General features: G+C 46.6%; 1 protein-coding gene across 1 annotated transcript in view; it reads left to right on the top strand.

The window, feature by feature from the left end:
• The first annotated feature begins 4,228 nt into the window (after positions 1 to 4,228).
• Positions 4,229 to 19,371, top strand: part of Egln3 (egl-9 family hypoxia inducible factor 3) — a 24,069-nt gene continuing 8,926 nt past the window's right edge. The window contains exon 1 of the mRNA XM_021179361.1: positions 4,229 to 4,933. Coding sequence (XP_021035020.1) covers positions 4,229 to 4,933 — 705 coding nt within the window. The remainder of the gene's footprint in view (positions 4,934 to 19,371) is intronic.

The following is a 19,371-nucleotide window of genomic DNA, read 5'->3' as shown; positions in this document are numbered from 1 at the left end:
GAACTGCCATTCTCAGTTGAACCGTTCGTGTTGTGGACCGCGGGCGGGCCGCAACACCCATCAACTGATAAGTAGGATATTATGGCATAGCCACAATTATTCAGCCATAAAGAAGAGAGCACTGATATGTGGTACGATGTGGGTGAACCTGTAAAACAACTTTATGTGACAAGAAAGAAGCCAGCTGGAAGAAGTCCCATATAGTATGGTCCACTTACAGAAAACGTCTGGTCCTCAGAGAAACAGAAGCAGATCAGTGGTTGCCAGGGACTGAGGAAAGGTGGCAACGGAAAATTACTGACCAAGGGCTGTAGACTTTTCTTTTGGGGCAGTTAGAATGTTTTGGCAGTACAGAGGTAGTGATTGTAACATGCTGTAACATGAATATAACATGCTAAATGATGCTGAAGTTTTCACTTTGAAATCATGGGATGTCGAATACTGCCAAATTGACACAATCTAGAATCTTCTGGGAAGGAAGTTTCAGTAAGGAATCATCTATATTTCATTTATTATTTTATGTATATGGATGTTTTGCCTGCATTCATTTCTATGCACACTACATTTGTGTCCGATTATCTTGGAGATCGGAGGAGAAAGTTGGATTCCTGGAATTGGAGTTATAGATGGCCGTGAGCTACCACAAGGGTGTGGAAATGGAATCTGGTTTTCTGGAAGAGCACCAAGAGCTCTTAACTGCGGAGCCATCTCTCCAATCCCTCCGAGAGGAATTATATAGACAGGCTTGCCTGTAAGAAGACTGTAGAAGTATTAATTGATTACTTAACTGAGTGGGAAAGACCTGCCCACTCTGGGTGGCACCATTCCCTAGGCAGGGAATCCTCAATGTGTAAGAGTGGAGATGGTGAAGCATGCATGTATTTACTCACTGCTTTCTACTGTTGATTGTGGATGGGATGTGACTAGCTGTGTTACCTCCTGACATCCTGACTTCCCTGCAATGATGAACTGTGACTTCTGAGCTAAAATAAGCCTGTCTCCTCTGTGTTGCTTCTATTAGGAAATTTTATCACAACAGAATTGAAAACAAGAAGGTTGGGGCTGGAGAGATGGCTCAGCTGTTAAGAGCACTAACTGCTTTTCCAGAGGTCCTGAGTTCAAGTCCCAGCAACCACATGGTGGCTCACAACCATCTATAATGGGATCTGATGCCCTCTTCTGGTGTGTCTGAGGAGAATAATGGTGTACTTGTATACATAAATAAATAAATCTTAAAAGGAAAAAAAAAAGAAAACAAAGTTGGTTGTATGTTTTTGAAGTTATTTTAATACTTGCTATGGTCTGGCTTGTGTCTCCTGAAGGCACATATGTTTAGATTTGATTGGCAGCCAGTGGCATTGCTGGGGAATGGTAGAACCTCTAGAAGGGTGGTCTAGTAGAAAGCAGTTAGGTGACTGGGGGTGCACCCTTGTATCTGATTCTGGGTCCCTGGATTCTTTATCACTCTTCCTGCCTCTCCCTGACATGATGGGCCTTGCCACAGTCCCCAAAGACTATGACGACACCTTAAAAACCATGATCCAAAATAAATAAACCGTTGTTTCTTTTAAATGATTGTCTTAGGGTTTCTATTGCTGTGAAGAGACACCATAACCGTGTCAACTCTTATAAAGGAAAACATTTAATTGAGGCTGGCTTACAGTTTTAGGGTTCTAGTCCATTATTGTCATGACCAGGAGCATGGCAGCATGCGGGTAGATATGGTACTGCAGGAGCTGAGAGTCTTAAATCTTGATCCAAAGGCAGCAGGTAGTGGCTGTGCACCCCTGAGCCTGGGCTTGAGTTTCTGAGACTTCAAGCTTGTTCCTCCACAACACACTCCACCAAGGCCACACCAACCCCAACAAGGCCACACCTCCTGATAGTACCACTCCTTCTGGGCTACACGTTCAAACCCGTGAGCACATGGGAGGGGGGCACTCCTAGTCAAACCACCACAGTGACTGTTTCAGATACATTGCCATAGCAATGAAAAGCTGATGAATATAATAGTCACTTTTAAAATGACTTAGGTTAATGGACAAATATCTGAAATAAATGTACTTACAGGTAACTTGGATCTTGCCCATCTGGTGCTCAGCCTCAGAGCCCATTTGGCTCCTGCCTGTCTGTGCCCTCTGTAGAATCATGAACTTTGATTTCTCCCAGTCACAGTATGTCTGACTTCCCTACTGCACTCAGTGCTGGCTGCTCTGAGTTGATTGGCAGGTCTGTGATTGATTAGTAAATTCCCTTGCCAAGCAGGGATGGGGCTACAGGATTGACTCCCTTCCTGACCAGCACGCATTTTGGAACTGAAGTCATCTAGAACTGCATCAGGCTTGAACTTGCTTGAACTGTTGTTCTAGTTGTGGCTATCCTAGCAGCCACTGTGCTCTGAAATTATGGAAATCCTATTTAAATATTAAGTTAATAACTGTAGCCTTGGGATACTTCTGAAGTCTACTACAATCTCCAAGCTGCAAAAGCCCCAAGGGACTACCTTCCACAGCTCCCTACTCCAAGGTGTCCCTGCAGATCACAAGAGGGGTCCGAGTGGCTCCTAGAGAGGGGCTCAGATAACAGTGGGAAGATGGCCTTTCCTCCTGTTTGGAACTCATTTCCATTCTATCCCCAATGAAGATAAATTACTCTCCAGCCTTTGCTTTGCTTTGCCTTTACTGGGATGGGACAGGACAGCTGTTCTGCAGAAGTTCTCACTGTCCCCCTCCAGTGGCCGGTGAGGTCTTGCTCTAGATACCCTGGGAGGCTCCTCAGTACTGCTTGCAAAAGGTCCTGTCCTGCTGGCTTCTTGTCTAAAATCCCAGATGGTGGTTGCAGGGCCCAGGTTCAGATGTCAGTGTCTCAGGAGACTGTTTTCCAACTATCTATCATGTGCTGGCATCAGTGTTTCAAGGACATGGGCTCCTGTCACCCCAGTGCTGCTGTGGACTTTTGGACAACCGCTTCTTGAAGTTAGGGCAATTTGAGCCTTTACCCTAATGAAGTACACCTCCTCCTGGACAGACAATATGGAAGAGGCCAACTGAGCAAGGCCATTAACAGGATCCCTGTTCTCCATAGAGCTAGTTAGGTTTCTTCAAAGCTGCTTACACCCTCTCTGGTTGACAGCCACTCCCCAAGGCCCTGTTTGCCCTCACCAACTACAATACAGCCTTCTTCCCAGTCTGTCAACACTCTCTCCTCCTCTGCCTCTCCTTCCCATGAACCGCACCCCCACTTCTCCCCTCAGAGAAGGTGAGCAGAGGGGCTATTGGGAAGAGAATAAAAGCAAAAAGGACTTTATGTCCAAAATTAGTGATGCTTGAAAGATCGGTGCAATTTTTCATTTGACTTAACTGAAACCTAAATGTGCAAAGATGGGAACTGACTCTCTGTCTCTCTCTCTCTGTGTCTGTCTCTCTTTCTCTCTGTCTTAGATGTCTCTGTTTCTCTCTCTCTCATTTGGAAGGAAAGGGTATCAGAAATCTGTATAGAGACCACCTTACAGTAGATAATTAAGCCTTTTGGGTAGGGTCTAGGGCTCTAGTGTAAGTTATGTGTAGTAGAAGTCAGAGAGACCTGGAACACAGTGTATCTTTTGGGGAGAACGCGAGTGATTTTGAGGGAGAATTTCAGAACTTTTTAGTAAAAAGCTTGAGTATAAATGGTGCATGAACATCTCCCGCAGGGCAAAATACAAAAATTTGCAGGATTTGGCAATGCTCTCCCTTCCCGCAGCGTCTCCCTATCTCTCTGCCCTCCACTCCCTCCTCAGGGATACACACCAGCCTGGCACACGGGGTGGGGGGAGGTCAAGGGGAATGTTTGTTAATGAATCAGTCAGTTTTGGTTAAAATTAAATTCACCTCACTCTCTCACAGGGGTTGGAACCGCCAGACCCCAATCAAACAGAAGAGGAAAGAAGGAAAGACACTAGATAGAGCTTAAACCTTAATGTTTAAGAAATATAGTCACCAGAGAGGTGACTAGCCCAGAAAGTGGCAATAAACTGTTCATGTGCATCTCAAACCTGAGATCCAGGTTTTCAAGTTTGTTAGGGGATTTAACGCAAATCAATATGCAAATCGAGAGCATTAAAAAAAAAAAAATCCAGCCCTTTCTTGGGTCACACACACAGGTTAGCTAGAGTGGAGCTCGCCCAGATGCTCCGCAGCACCAGTCCAAGAGGAAGAGCCCGGAGGAGGGCAGTCCCGGGGGCGGGACCATGACGTTGGGGTCAAGGCGGGGCTTTCTCTCGTTCCTCCCCCGGCCACGGCCGCCGCGGCGGTGGCTCTGCATCTCCAAAAGGGGCCCTCCGACTTCTCACTGGGCCAGTCCGGCGCTGGGTGGCGGAGCCCTACGCTGCTCTCGCCGGTCTCAGAGCCGGGCTCCCTTCTCTTCAGAGTTTCGAGCAACTTTCCCCGCCTCTGGAGCTAAAGTGGCTCGGGGACTGTGGCCACCGCAGGTGGGAGAGCCCCGGGCCCGGCTCTCCGCATCTTTGCTGTGCGCTCGCACTGGGCAAGCCCTGGGTGCGTGCACCCTGGGGATCCCCGGCCTCGGCTCTGTGGGCGAGATGCCTCTGGGACACATCATGAGGCTGGATCTGGAGAAGATCGCCCTGGAGTACATCGTGCCCTGTCTGCACGAGGTCGGCTTCTGCTACCTGGACAACTTCCTAGGCGAGGTGGTGGGCGACTGCGTGCTGGAGCGAGTCAAGCAGCTGCACTACAACGGGGCCCTGCGTGACGGCCAGCTGGCGGGGCCGCGCGCCGGCGTCTCCAAGAGGCACCTGCGAGGCGACCAGATCACGTGGATCGGGGGCAACGAGGAGGGCTGCGAGGCCATCAACTTCCTCCTGTCCCTCATCGACCGGCTGGTCCTGTACTGCGGGAGCCGGCTGGGCAAATACTATGTCAAGGAGCGGTCCAAGGTAGGATGCGTGCGGGTGCCCAGCCGCAGCTGCGCTGCAGGGGACGGGAAGCCTTCGTTCGGAGTGTTGTGTCGCCTTCGCTGGGCTGCAGCGAACTTTGGTTTTTAACCAAGAAGTCAGCTTGCCTTATCTGCCTTACTTGCGTCCCCTCCACCTCCTGGCCTAACCCCTTAAAGCAAAAGTCCACGTTAAGGGGCTCAGGTGTCTCGTGATGATGAGCTTCTGCTGACTCTGAAAGAATTGCCCTGGTTTTGGTGATGACCGCAAGGACAACTGGCTGGTGGAGGGAAAAGATATTGGACACACTGCGACACGCATGTCCATGATCCGAAGTGCCTGCTTTAAAGCCACCCGGTACTGCCCTTCACAGTAGCCAGAGGCACTCTTTACCAGAGGCAAGTCTAATTTTTGCCTTGTGTTAGTTGGCTTGTAGAGTTAGGTAGGGTGGGAGGGAAGAGTTCGGTATGACAAGGTTAAGTCCTCCACTTCTGCGTGCAGCCTTTGAGCCCTGGGGCTCAGAATTCTCTTAGACCCCTCAGCCCAAGTGCTGAGCCCCACGCCATCGCCTTTCTTTTTCTATAAACTCATGGCAAAATCCACTCAAACAACCTGATAAGGTCCATGAAGAGAGTGGTGAGGTACCTCTGGGTAGAAACCTTGTTTTTGTTCTCAGAGCCCCGTAATGGGGGCAATGGGTGGTGATAATTTATCTTGAAAATGTTTACAGGTAGATTGGCAGGCCGGTTGGCCAATGGGAGGTGGAGGAGCTGGTGCCTGTAACATCACTTTGGGTTAGTCTTGCTCCTGGCCATTTCTTCCTATAAGGATAGTCAAACTCTCCAGGAGCAATTCAGAGAGCATTGCCCCTGTGTTGCTGCGGGACAAGGGACTCTTAGAGTCATGCAAACTTCTTTTGAAGTCCAGCAAGGTAGAGCATGCTAGCAGCAGAGGAACTGTGAGCACGGAACCATGTGGGCTCTTTAGTAACACTTGTAAAGTTTCTCAGTGTAGGTTCAGCCTTGGGATAAACTACTGTAGTCTTGTTTGTCCCCAAAGCTGGAAAGAGCACCCTTATAAAAATCAAGTGGTCAACTGGAAATGTCTGGAAGTGAAGGGTCGAGAGATGGGTGAAGAGAGTTGGGAGCTGCAGGCTGCTGTCAGGCTAGGAGGAGGTGAAGGGACGGTCTGACGAGCGTCCTTATGAATGGATCCATAGTAAACCTTAGAGGAACTGTTGATTTCTGAATGCTAGTTTGATTTGGGAGTAATTACCTGAATTCTGTTAGAGAATGATGGATGATAGAGGTTTTTTGTTTGTTTGTTTTTGGTTTTGTTTTTTTCTTCCATCAGTCAGCCTGGTGATAGACTGGGTCATCTGCATTTTCATCTGGATTGTTTCTGCACTGAATAACCTTGCTGATAGTCCCGGGCTTAGCCCCTGTATTGGGAGGCACTTGTAGCTTTAATCCGAAAGGCCAAATGACACCTTATCAGTTCTGTAAAGTTTCTTCCAAGCTTAGCTGTTAAAGAGTTTACCCTCAGTGGTTTAGGAGTGATGTTTTCCCCTCTGAGGGAGATTAGAATTAAACATACGTCGGGTCACGAACATAGTTTATTATTTAGCTTTGACTTAGTGGATGGCAGGAGGACCCCGAGCTAGAATTTAATTCATAGGGAATGAAAAAAATGCCAGGGAGAGGCAGGTAGGCTCTGTAGATCCCGGGGTGGACTAAGTAACTTTCCAGTTAACTGTATAAGGTGACTGCGCTTGAAAAGAGAAAATCTGTCTTGCCCACGGAAGAGCCATCTTTCCTTATCCAGATTCTGGTTGTCTTGACTGTTCCTGGCACAAAGCTCTCCTTCACACCCTTCACAAAGTCCATCCCTAGATTGGACTATTCCCTGGCTAATTAGAACCAAAACAACAACAACAACAACAAACCAAAATAAACCAAAAAAAAAAAAAACAAAAAAAACAAAAAACAAGTTTCAACAAACTATTATGATAAAATTTTTTCTTTTTCTTTTTCTTTTTTCTTTCTTTTTTCCTTTTCTTTTCTTTTCTTTTTTTTTTTAAGTGTAAAACTTTGATTTACTTCTGTCAGGTCGCCTGTGGCCTCGGGTCCCGTACTTGGAGTTTGCTGGTGATGCATTGTCAAGTCACATCCTGTCTATAGGGCTCCCCTGGCTTCCTTTCACTTGGCCTGTTTCTTACGTGCCTTTCCTCCCTCAGTGTCCTTCATTTTGTACCGCTTCCCACAGTACTGATATAGATAGACCCGATTTCCTGCTTATGCTTCCAGGGGAAAACTGTTCTCTTCATGGAGAGAACTTGTACTGATTTTCAACTTATTTATAACTTTTGATCAAGGGAATTTCAAGCATACACACATGTAGGCAGGCTAGCATGAACTCCCACCAGGCTTTTTTAGCAACTGCCAGTTTGTACATTTAGTTTAGACTGTTTTTTTTTTTTTAATATACTTTACATTCCTATGCGTTGTACTTATAGACGCATACACCCTTATTACATTTTTTTTCTTTAAATTGGATTTGTCAAGGTCATTGAATTATGTGAGCAGGACTGCAAAGGTATTGGGAATAAATAAGAACATTTACTGTACCTAGACTGTGAGAGAACTCTTAGTACTCCTGTCCCTGTCATTCATATATATGTGTGTGTGTGTGTGTAAGTGTAACATATGTCTGTGTGTGTGTGTGTGTGTGTGTGTGTTAGAAATTGTCTGCTTTGCTTCTGTTGTAGCAAAACGGGGTTTGGAGTCCCTCTGGGGAAAGTAAGTCCCTGTGGTCCCGAGGAGTATCATGGCGCCCCCTACCCTCAAGTGTGGTCATTGCTTTCCAACTAGCAACGGTTATCTGTTCCTAGTCCCTCCTGGAGATCTAGACCATATCCAAGATAAATACTGCTTATAATTTGCTCCTTTTTCTTTGGCTGCCTAGAGCTTGCAAATGGCTGTTTTCCAGAGAACGTGTAATTTATAGAACCGAATGTCCCTTTGCCTGAAGCATTCACTGTAGACTCAGAGTTGGGAACTCTAACAATAATAAATACCGTTTATTGAGCAGTTTGCGCTGCCTGGTGCCTCTGCTCGGCACAGTACTTATTTTACTTTCGTCTCTGAGCCTTGGCCCAGAATGAACGAAGCACTTAAATAATAGACCCAAAGTCTCTCACAGTCAGGGCCCAGAGGCAGTTTTAGAAAGAGGTTGGGGGAGGATTGGTGTTACTAAGCCTTGTGGCCTTAGAGAAGTTAAAGTCACTTGGGGTCCTATCAAGTGTAAAATAATAATTCAAAAGCTTTAGGAAAAAGAACTTTATACCAATACATGTAAAATTCTTAGAATGTCCTGTCTTCGTCTTTGTTTAAAAGCTCCAGGTGAGTTTTGAGGCTCTTCCTCAAATGGGTCTGACTTGAGTCTGTTGGTAACATCAGGCCTTCCTGTTTAGCAGCCCAGATGTGCATGTGTGTCTCTGAGTTTCAGTGCAGGACTCCTGTGAGCCAGCTTATACTCACAAATACATGTGAACTGTAGGCTAGTCTAGTTCCTCGTTAACTGTGTCTCAAGCCATGAGACACACATCACACACTGTGGATGTGGTGTGGGCCACTTGAGTGCATCTGAGGTGCAAGTGAAGTGCTGAGTTAGTTCTTCCAGTGTTGGTTTTAGGCAAGCATTGCTAGACTGGTTGTTAGGACCCTGACCAGGGCATCTGTGGGCAAGGGGGGTAAAAAAGTTGTATTGTGAGCAGACAGATCAGTCCCTTCCTTGTGACAAGACAGAGGACTGAACAGCAGGAGGCTAATGAACAAGAGTGTGTAGCCTGGGGTGGGCGTGGGGGTGGGCGTGGGGGTGGGGGTATGGGCTTGCTTTCCCCTTGTGGAGCAGCTGTTTGGCCTGCCCTTCTGGTGGTGTTAAGAATGCTTGTTACTTAATGGAACTTATGTTGGTTGGAAAAGACTCTAAGCAAAAATGGGAAGATGTACCTTGCTGATCTGATTTCTCTCAGGACACAAGTGCAGGAAAAGCAGTCAGGAGTCTCAGAGAACAGGGTGGGGGGTGGGGGGCATAAAACCTGGAGCCTTCCTACCCAGCTGGTGTGAGCTCTCTTGAGGTTTTTTTTTTTTTTTTTTTTTTTTTTTCTTCTTTTGGTTTTCTGAGACAGGGTTTCTCTGTATAACCCTGGCTGTCCTAGAACTCACTCTGTAGACCAGGCTGGCCTCCAACTCAGAAATCCGCCTGCCTCTGCCTCCTGAGTGCTGGGATTAAAGGTGTACACCACCATGCCCGGCGCTCTCTGAGTTTTGAGACCTTTCTTTTTTCTCCGTTTCTGTTCTGCGTTTCTTCCCCTTCGTCCTTCTGGCCCAGCCTTTGCTGCTGCTCCACACGCATGGCTCATGGTGATGCCTTGCACCGGCAGCTTCAGCTCTTAGGTAAGATGGCCTGAAGCTTGAACACCAGCCCAGATTCCCAGCTTCCACTGCCCTGGAGAAAGCTGCACTTACTGTCTTGACCTTAGCTCTGGGGAACTAGGAGACTTGGTTGGGGTGGTGCAAGCATAGAGAATTGTATGTCACAAATACGGTTGCTGGAGCCCACGACAAGGTGTGATCCTTAGAGAGCAGAGATTTGCAGTGTTTCTGTGGTCAAAATCTTAAACTGTCTGAGGAAGTCATTTATAGAACACAGCCTTCGTAAGAGGAATGAGGGAGATTTCATGGTAGGGCTTGTGAGAACAGGTGCCTCCAAGGCTAGGGCTGGGTCATCTGGTCATGGGTCATGTGGCCCAGGACTGGCTGGTGAACTCTGCCATGTGCATTCAGTTTTTTATTTGAAAATTTTAAATATGGCTCAGACTGAAAATGCTAAGCATCTTCGTGGTGCTTATTTGCCTATCTCTATAAAGGGCTCTTGGATGTCAGAAAACTGTTTCTCTTTCTGACAACTTAACGCAAATCTGGTAAATTCACTCCTGACTCCTGACTCTGGCTAGGAAAACTAGTTTTTTTCCTAATAATAAAAATATCTTTGCATCCCAGGACTGTATCCTGGGAGTACACCTTATATGGGAGACAATATGCTGAGGCTTGAAGACTTTTACTGAACAGCACTGCCAGGTGAGCACCTTCAAACGCCACAGTATGATGCGTTCTTCAGGGCAAGGCTCAGAAGGCTGCTCCCCTGGGACTTTGGTCTGCTCGGCATCTCTACTTTTGGCTGAATTCTCTGATGCTGGGTAAACAAAGAACATTTGACTCAAGCCTATTGAAGACAAAAGAGTAGTGAACACGTTCACACAGTGGACAAGGCTACTCATTTTTGTTTTTGTTTTTTAAAGTTATTTTAGCCACAGATCTGACGCTTCCTCTGCAGCAGTACTTTGTGGCTGTTAACTAATGCTCCAAGATAATCTGTCACTTTCCTCCGGTGTTTGTCAAATGCACACGTCCTGACAGTAATGATAGTTCTGAGTTCTGATGTCTTCTGCTGGGTATCTGCCAGGGGTGCCCAGTGGGTGACGGAATCCAGAGGTACTGGAATTGTAAATACAACAGACAGATCATTTTATGATGCCAGACGAAAGAATCCAACTTTGGCAGATGGCCAGGAACCATTGATTTGGCTTGGATTCGTAGCTCTGTGGGTGTTTGCCAAGTAAGCTTAGTGAGCTTGGTTAATTATACATAGGACTTGTACCCTTTTCTCTCGGATATTTCTATCATCACCCAGAATAGCACTTGCTTCAGTTTGCCTCCTCTTGTGGATGAGTTTCTGCCCATGGTTTTCGTGAACTAATGCATCTCTTACCCCTTGCTCGTCTCAGCCTTATTGACTCCTGCTCTACACTGTAGAATGTAGCCCCTCAGGTTTTGAATTGGGGTTTTTTTGGTCCCTTGCCCAGTGTCCCCTATGCTCAGAACAGTATTGATGCATCCTTATTAAGGCAAGCCAATTTTTGATTCTTTAGAAGCCACATCGATAATGTTGCCCAAGTTTTAGAGTAAATATGGGATGTCGCTTTGATGTAAACTACCCCCTCCGTAAGTTTAGGTGTTTGAACATTTATTCCCGAGTTGGCACTCGGGAATAAGTTGTAAAACCTTTAGAAAGTGGAGCTTTGCTGGAGGAAGTGGGTCACTGGAGGAGGGTCTCGTGGTTGGAAACCCTCATATACTATGTACTCTTGGCTTCCTGGCTGTAGGCAATCGAACAGCAGCTCCCCACTCCTGCCTTTATGCCTTCACTGGCCAGGAATTCCCTCAAATTTTAATCCAAAACAAACCTTTCCTATCTAAAGGTGCTTCTTGTCAGGTATTTGGTGACATCAACCAGAAAAATCACTAAAATAACGCATGTGTCTTATGTTAATTATTTTTTGCCTTTCAAAACCAAAATAACCTCTAAGTCCGTATAATTGAAGGATGTGATCGTAGTCTGGATTGTTCGCCAGTCAGAAGACAAAATGGGAAACTCAGGTCCAAGTGCCAGCGAAGCCTGGTTTTGACTTTAATAGGAGACGGGGAAGCTGTGGGGCTGTTTGGAGGTGTTTGCATGTTGTCCTGAGCTTGCCTCTGGTATTCACTGGATGAATGATAAAGCACCTCTCTCTAGCCAGCTCATCCCAACCTCAGGGACGGTATGTAAAACTGCTCCCTCCTCTTGCCAATTTGTCTTTTTTTTTTTTTAAGCAAACAAACCCCAGCTTTTTTCATACTCATCTTGTTTTGTGGGTTACTTTGAGTGATTTGAATGGACCATCAAACCCTCTCTTCACCACTTAGCCAGGGTCACACAGATCAGAATTGGGGCCCATGTTGCTTTTGTAACAGTATGTAGCTCACAGCTTCACCGTGGAACTGCAAGTTTTCCTGGTTTTCTTTTAAGTAGAATGTTCTGTCTTCAGTAGACATCCTTAAGGAAGAAGAATGGCTGCCTTTGCTTCTCACCTTCTTTCTCTGTTAATCCCTTCCCTCTGCCTTTGCTAGAATCTGGTTGCGCAGGCTCCCCACTAGTTATGGAGTTCCTATTCTTAAAAGCAGGATAATAACCAGTGCTGCCCCCTTCCCATTATCCACTGTAATAACCCTTTGAGCCTCTGCTGAATCGTAGAGGCCTTTTCTGTCTGACCTCCTGGCCCTTTTACCCTTAATCTTCCTCAACTACCTTCATTCCTATACCCTGAAATGCTGGAAAGAGACTTGCTAGGCACAGCCAGCTTGCCTCTCCATTGTCTTCTACTCTATAGTTCCCAGGCTGTGTAATGCCTGTCTTGGGAAGTCTATCCTCTGTCTCCTGCCTAGGTGGTCCCAGGACGTTTATTTGTTTACTTGTTCTGCCTCCCTTCAACTTAGGAGTTCCTGAATTCAGAGACCACTGTGCTTTGTATTATACAGTTCCTTAAGATTATGGCTAGCTTCATTTCATCTTTGAAAGGAATTTTGAACTCAGTGGATGTCAGTGTGTGTGTGTGTGTGTGTGATTATTTTAAAGCACATATGATTTGCTAGGAGATAAAGGAGTTTGCATCGTGAGAGCTACCATGGGAAGTTCTTAAGGAAGAGTGTAGGTCTTTTCCCAGTTCCTCTGTTAGCAAGAGTTCCGTTGATCAAACCCAAGCTTATATATTTGTTGCTGAAGCTAACAGGAAACAACCATTTTTAATTCACTTGTGAGATTTCGGGGGAGCAACCATGCCATACACGTCTATGTCTTCTCTATTATTTGTGCCAATAAACTTCATTTTTCAGACTCTAGATGGAAGGAAGCTTGGAGCTGATTTCCTCCCTTTTTCTAAGTCAAGGAGAAAGTAAATTGTGATGACCATAAGTTAGGAGAAAGGAACAAAAAAGATTCATGGTCACTTCGGTGATTGCAAATCTGAAGACAGTGTCTTCCAAATCGCTGAGTCTCCAAAAAATTCCCACACATATATATTCCAACTATGGATAACACTTAAGAGCCCAGAATCCCTAGCCCTTTAGAATAAAGATGCCTAAGCTATAAATGGCGTGAGAAAGCCAAAGTTTGGGACTCTCAGCCCTGAAATCTCTTGACTGGAATCGAAGGTGTGATTCAGTGGAAATCAGGGTGTGGCTGCCATTTTGCTTCCTCCTGCTTAGGAATGGATGCCCTCATTTTGATCCAGTTGGGGGTTGGAAGGTATATTTGGTAATTCAGAAGAACTTAGAATTCTTCCTTTGTTGCTTGTTTTGTTGTGTTTTGTTTGTTTGGAGACAGTCTAGTTGCCTAGGCTGCCTTGAACGCACTATGAGCTAGGGAGGCTGTCCTTGTACTGTGGATCCCCTCCACTTCCCAAGTGCTAAGATTACAGGCTTGACCCACCATACCCTGCTTCATCGCTTATCTTGGAGTTGAAGGAAGGCAGTTTCATTCCTGGCCTGTCTAGAAAGAATAGCACTTATTTCAGATAACACTTCCCTGGTATTTTAGAAACAGGGTTGAGTGGTGGAAAGTCCTTGCTTTGGAACACTAGCTCACCTACTTAGCTTCATAATGTCCAGTGCCTCCCTCTGACTCTCAGTTCTCACATTTGTTTGTGGGCTTTGTTGTTTTTAAGATAGGTCTAACTAGGAAGCCCAGATTGACCTTGAACTTGGGGCCATGGACCTCAGGCTCAGTACTAGGATTACAAGTGTGTGGGCTCATACCTGGCTGTTTCCCCCACTTGTCAGATGGGACCATAGTGTGTCGGAGGAGCTTCTGGACAGTTGAATTAGCTGCTTGACTTGGCCCAGACTTTCTTCTTTCTAGTTCCCTTTACATTCCTCAAAACTGTTGAGGCATCTCTCCTCCCCCGCCCCCTCTCTGAGAAGCCCCCCTCCTCCTACCACGTTAAAGATCTTCTGGGTGTCCTCCCTCCTTTAAGCTGGCAGTCTGCATCCAATGAATTCTAATTAACGTGACCGTAGAAGTTCTGTGTCTGGTGAATTCTAATTAATGTGCTAGTAGCAGAGTTCAGATGTCTCCCGAACTAGCTTTATGCCCTAGCAGGGAAAATTGATCTCTTCCCTGGATGCTTTTACTTTGGTGAGTCTCGTTTTCTTTCCAGGGAGAAATGAACTTTTATGTTTCCTAAAAAAAAAAAAAAAAAAAAAAAAGAAAGAAAGATTTTTTTTTTTTTTCTGAATTGGCCATTTATCAGCTGACTTTGAAGCCAGTTTGGGAACCATAGCTTGTGTTGACATGCGCTATGAAGGATGGTGGTAGAAAGAAGCCCCCAATATCCCAGACCTCGGAAGGACAGCATAGCTGGCTGTGGACTGGCCCTGGGCTAACATGGGAAAAGAGAGGGGAGAAGAAGCCCAAGGGCCTGTGAGGGGCTGATGCAGAGGCTGAGGGGCATCCACAACCTGATGGTGGGGTTGGGTGGGGTTGTCTCTGCAGTACGGTAACACAGGCCAAGACAATAGCTGGACCAGCGCTGCTTTGCCACAAGATTTAGGCGATTTCCTTTACCTCTGGCTCAGCCCTCAGCTTATAATTCATCGATAACTTCAAGCACACCCATTTCTTGTTTTTTGTAGGGTTTTTTTTCTTTTTGGTTTGATTGGTTAGTTGTTGCCTCTCATGACTCTCTTTCTGTGGGAAACAGTGAAATGACTATAGTTGTCTCCTCTGAATCTTTAGATGCAGTCTCAACTGGATTGAAAATATTAGGAAAAGATGGTTCTGCACTGAACATGTCTAGGTCTTTTTTCTTTTTGTCATTTCCTAAGCCATAGAGTTTTGACAGCTATTTGCATAGCATGCTATAAGGTGTTTAAGTCACCTCAGGATGACTTACAGAGTACAGGAGGGTTTGGGTAGGCCGAATGCAAACACTCCACCATTTTACCTGGAGGTCGTCAGCGTGTATTTTGTGATCTGAGGTGGATCCTGGAGTTGTCATAGAACCGAAGACCCTTAAATCCCCCAGGAAGCTCAGGACAAGCTAGTTAGTCTTGCACCTTAAACAGCTTGCTTGTTAAGCTTTGGATTTCAGCCTCACAGTCTTCAGCCAGACTGACCCAAAGACAAGTGAATTCCCCTGCGCCTCCATTTCTTCTGCTGCAAGGGTGAATACCCTCCTGGTGGGCTCATGGTACACATGCGACACTACTTGCGAGGTACCCATTACAATCAGGGACGTGGTCAGGGCTGCATGAGTGTTTGTGCGGTAACTGCGCGTGAGCGCTGCATTTCCTGAGTTGGGACTGCACTGCCTTTTGGTGTGTGGAGTCTTTAACCGAGCAAATGCATTTTCCTAAGTGCTGAAGTGCAAATGCAGGATTCTCCTATCTCATCGGGGTATCTGGAAGGCCTTTTATTCTTCTCCAGGACATTTTGATTGGCAGCTATATCTGTTAATAAAGTCTTTTCTTACAGGTTGCCGCTAAATCACTGTGGATCCCTTCATATACTTTGGGATTAATTTAAGATGAAAGCATAAAGACACTCACTTAGAGCTGCCCCAGCCTTTCCATATTGTTTCTAGTCTTTAGTGAGGCACTACAGGTGAAGTTTGATTTTTTTTTTTTTCCTGATAAGTTTGTTTCTCACGTTTAGGAAGTTAAATGCTGTGAAAGGTACCCATGTTGCCTTTAGGGTGACTAATGGATTTGTTCTCCAGGGACACTTGGTAACCTCTAGGTCCGTCTAATAACCAGGGTTAATGACTCCCTCTGAGAGAACAGCCTTGAGTCCGGACAAGTTCTGCTCACCCTCCCGGGAACCAGGCAATTAAACAGGTTCTGTAGAAGTACCACCGGGCCCAAAAGGTTTTAGGAAGCAACAAATGCTAACATCTGGGTCGAAGCCTCGGGAAGGAGATGGTTAACCACTTGTTTTAGCGTCCTCCAGCCTGCTAGACTGGCTGATTTTGTAATTGCCGGGAGGAAGCCTCCGCCGAAAGCCTTTCTCTGGTGACTGGAGAGCGGTGGGGGAGGAGCCAGGGCTCCCCAGAGTCCGTTCCCTCCTCTGGCTGCCTGGCGGTGTGCTCGGGTGTGGGCTGGCTGCCACTCTCACGAAGCGCACGTAGCCCTGTCACTCAGTCATCTCCCTGCTGGCCCAGAGCCAGACCTCCACGGGAAGGGCTGCTTTCCCAAACCCAGACAGCCTGCGCTGATCTGTGGATGTCGCCAGGCCTGTTTACTATGCCTAATTGCAGGACTTAGAAGAATCCCCTTCAAGCCAAGGAATTAGCTACAGCTGAGAAAGGAATGAAGATTGTCCCTTCAAGTCCTGGTCTCCTGAGCATTTCAGGGGCGCCCTGGAGGGGGAGAGTGACTCACTCAGAAGTTCATGCACGAAGTGGGACCCTCCGTAGTGGAATTTTGACGGGATACCATTAGATATTACAGTCTTGTGGGCTCCCATAGTTTTCTGCAAACTTGTGGGCGTGTGTATGTGTTGTGTGTGTGGGGGGGGGTAGGAGGGATGTCTGTGTGCTCTTGTGAGTGTTTCTTCTCAGAGTGTGGAGCCAATTTATTTCTTTAACATAAAGATCCCAAAAGACTATGGTACTTGGTACCTGTTAGTTAGCTCTATCATCAAGACCTCGGAACAATTTCATAGAAGGTTATCTTCTGCAGAATTGCTGGTGTTTGTGTGATCTGGAAGCTAGGGCCAAGTTCACTGAGAGGAGTGACTGGAAAGTGAAGATGGTGAGTTAATCTGCCCTTCCAGGTGCAGCGCCCCTGCCAGAACCGGAAGGGCAGGCAGACCCATTTCAAAGGAACTCAGCCATTTGTAACACCCATTTGCAGAAGTCCCGAAGTTCCTTCTTGGTTGTGCAATTTAGGTGGAAAGGCACGCACATCACCACGCCTCACTGGCAGTGGAGTTAATGTGTAGCAGTACACTGGGCGTGTGGGTTCAGGGAATGGCGCTGGCTTTCGTGTGAACGTGGGGCATGTGAGGAGGGCAGGAGTTTTCCTTGTGAGACTGGACCCATAGGGAGCCCTAGGGATTTGGAGTTTGTTGAGAGGACTGTGAACCTGACATGGACTGGACTCTCACTTCCTTTGGGAAGGAAAGTGGGGGAGCTGGACGCAGCCATGGTGCTGCCCACCAAACCACACTCTCTTTTCTCCCTTCTTTCGGTCACCTAGGTCTCTAACCAGAGGCACTGGAAGGGAGGAAATGGGAGGACTTCATGGGACACATTGATGGGGATAACAAGCAAGATGCTAAGATAACCAATGGCACTTTGAGCCCTCGCCTACCTTTGTTCTCTAGGAGCTCTCATTGCCTACAGCTCCTTTCTCTACCCCGTAAGTGGTTGAAATAAATTTGTAAAAATTCTAAAGCTGGGCAATGAGATGGCTCACCTGGTAGAGGCACTTGACCACCTGAGTTTAGTCCTCTGGCCTCTGAGTGTGTGTACACATGCTTTTACACACACACACACACACACATCATAATAATAATAATAATAAGAAGAAGAAAAGAGTTTAAGAAGCCACTAAAAAAATTTCTAAAACATTTTGAGTGGGGTTTCGCCCTCACATCCAGACCTTCCTTTTTTTGTTCAGTTTCATATGTTGGCTCAGCTGGGGGCTGCTGTGAACTTCGTGCTGGTGACATTTTCCTAAGTTTAGAAAAGGCTTTGCATGACTGTTGCCATCTTATTAAGAGGCCTTCACATTTGTTTGTGCGTGCATGTGTGCATGCTCATGAGCAAATGCAAATGTATATGCACACATTCATGCCATGGTGTGCAGGGCTGAGGCCAGAGGACAACAAATGGCATTTGATCTCTTCATTCTCCTTGTGGCTCCGAAGGATAGAGCCTGGTAGCCTGGCTTGGTGGCAGGCATATTTCCCAGAATCAACCACTGCTCTTCAGCCATTAATGTTGTAGGAACCTAATCTTGGGGTCCTTAAAGGACTGAGGCTGAAGGCTGAGGTCTGAAGCTGCAGTTCCAGTCAGCACCCCAGGCTCTCTGCATTTAATTTGTAAAGGATATTTGGAGTCCTTTTGCTCTTTGTCAGAGCCAAATACAGACTGTAACTTGACATGCCAGCTTCGGTTGTCTTTAACTTTAAAAACACATTCAAGAGCCGGGTGTGGTGGCGCAGGCCTTTAATCCCAGCACTCCGGAGGCAGAGGCAGGCGGATTTCTGAGTTTGAGGCCAACCTGGTCTACAGAGTGAGTTCCAGGACAGCCAGGGCTACACAGAGAAAACTCTGTCTCGAAAAACAAAAACAAAAAAACACATTCAAGAACAAAACTTGCAAAGACTGCAACTCTGCTACTTTGCCGGTTCCCTCTGGTCTTTGTGGTCCAACCGTTGCAGAGAGCATTTGGATATCCAGAGATTTTTGTTTTCCTTTCTAGTAGGAGAAATTCAAGCTTAGGGCTGTTGCTTGCCATGTAGGCCTCTGTGCCCTGCGTGTGTGTTACCTCCCGGGCCCTGCCTAAGCAGGTGCCTTCTCCAGTGCAGCACATGAAATGTCCAAGGGTGGTGGGCCCTGCTTCCCATCCACATTCATTGAGTGAGTTCAAGTATGTGCTGAGCACAAACCTTTCTCCCCCGGGGATTGACTTCATCCCTCAGCTCACAGACCCTAAAAACACTGCCACCAACACTTTACCTAGCCCTCACCACCTGAATACCAATGAGACTGTTTCAAGCCACAAAACCCTGCTGTGACTCTCCCACTGGGCTTTTGTCCAAGCTAATGAAGGGGTGTGTGTGTGTGTGTGTGTGTGTGTGTGTGTGTGTTCTCCCTGATTTTCTCCTGACTCTTGGCATGTCTAATTCTCCTCTGTGTGGCTGGCTGTGCTTTAGGGTAGAGAGGGACAGGAGGAAAGGGTCCCTGTGGCTCTCGATGCCAATGAGCGCAATCTCAGATCTTGCGCTATGGGTTTCACGTGGATTTCAATTTGCTCAAACCCATTCTTACAGATGAGTTAGCTGAGGTACAAAGAGATTTAAGTGCTGCTAACCCTGTACATAGGCTGTGCTGCACTCACTAGATTTATGCTATGCCCAGAAAGTGTTCCCTCCTCTCCCTCCTCCTCTCCCCTCCTCCCCTCCTTCCTCCTCCTCCTCCTCCACCTCCTCTCCCTCCTCCTCCTTCCCCTCCTTCCCCTCCCAGGCAGGGCCATAGAGATGGTACTCAGTGAGTCAGAGTGTGTAGTGCTCTAGCCGAGGACCTGCGTTTGATTCCTAGCACCCAGGTCAAGCTGCTTACAGTGGCTTGTACCTCCCATTTTAGAGGGATCTGATACCTCCTGGCTCCACCAGCACCAGTCCCTTCCCACCCATAGAGACATAATTAAGCAATAATATTAAATCCTCCCCCCCAAAAGGAGAATTAAAAAACACTCTTGAAAAGCTGTTGCTAATATTTGTTTAGTAAATAAGAGGTCCAATTTGTCAGTAGACCAAAATTTTTTTTTTTTTTTTTT

The sequence above is a fragment of the Mus caroli genome, chromosome 12 (assembly GCF_900094665.2).
Source record: "Mus caroli chromosome 12, CAROLI_EIJ_v1.1, whole genome shotgun sequence".
NCBI classification, from domain to species: domain Eukaryota; kingdom Metazoa; phylum Chordata; class Mammalia; order Rodentia; family Muridae; genus Mus; species Mus caroli.
Note: the sequence above shows the minus strand (reverse complement) of the source record. Positions and strands in the feature narration are given on the sequence as shown.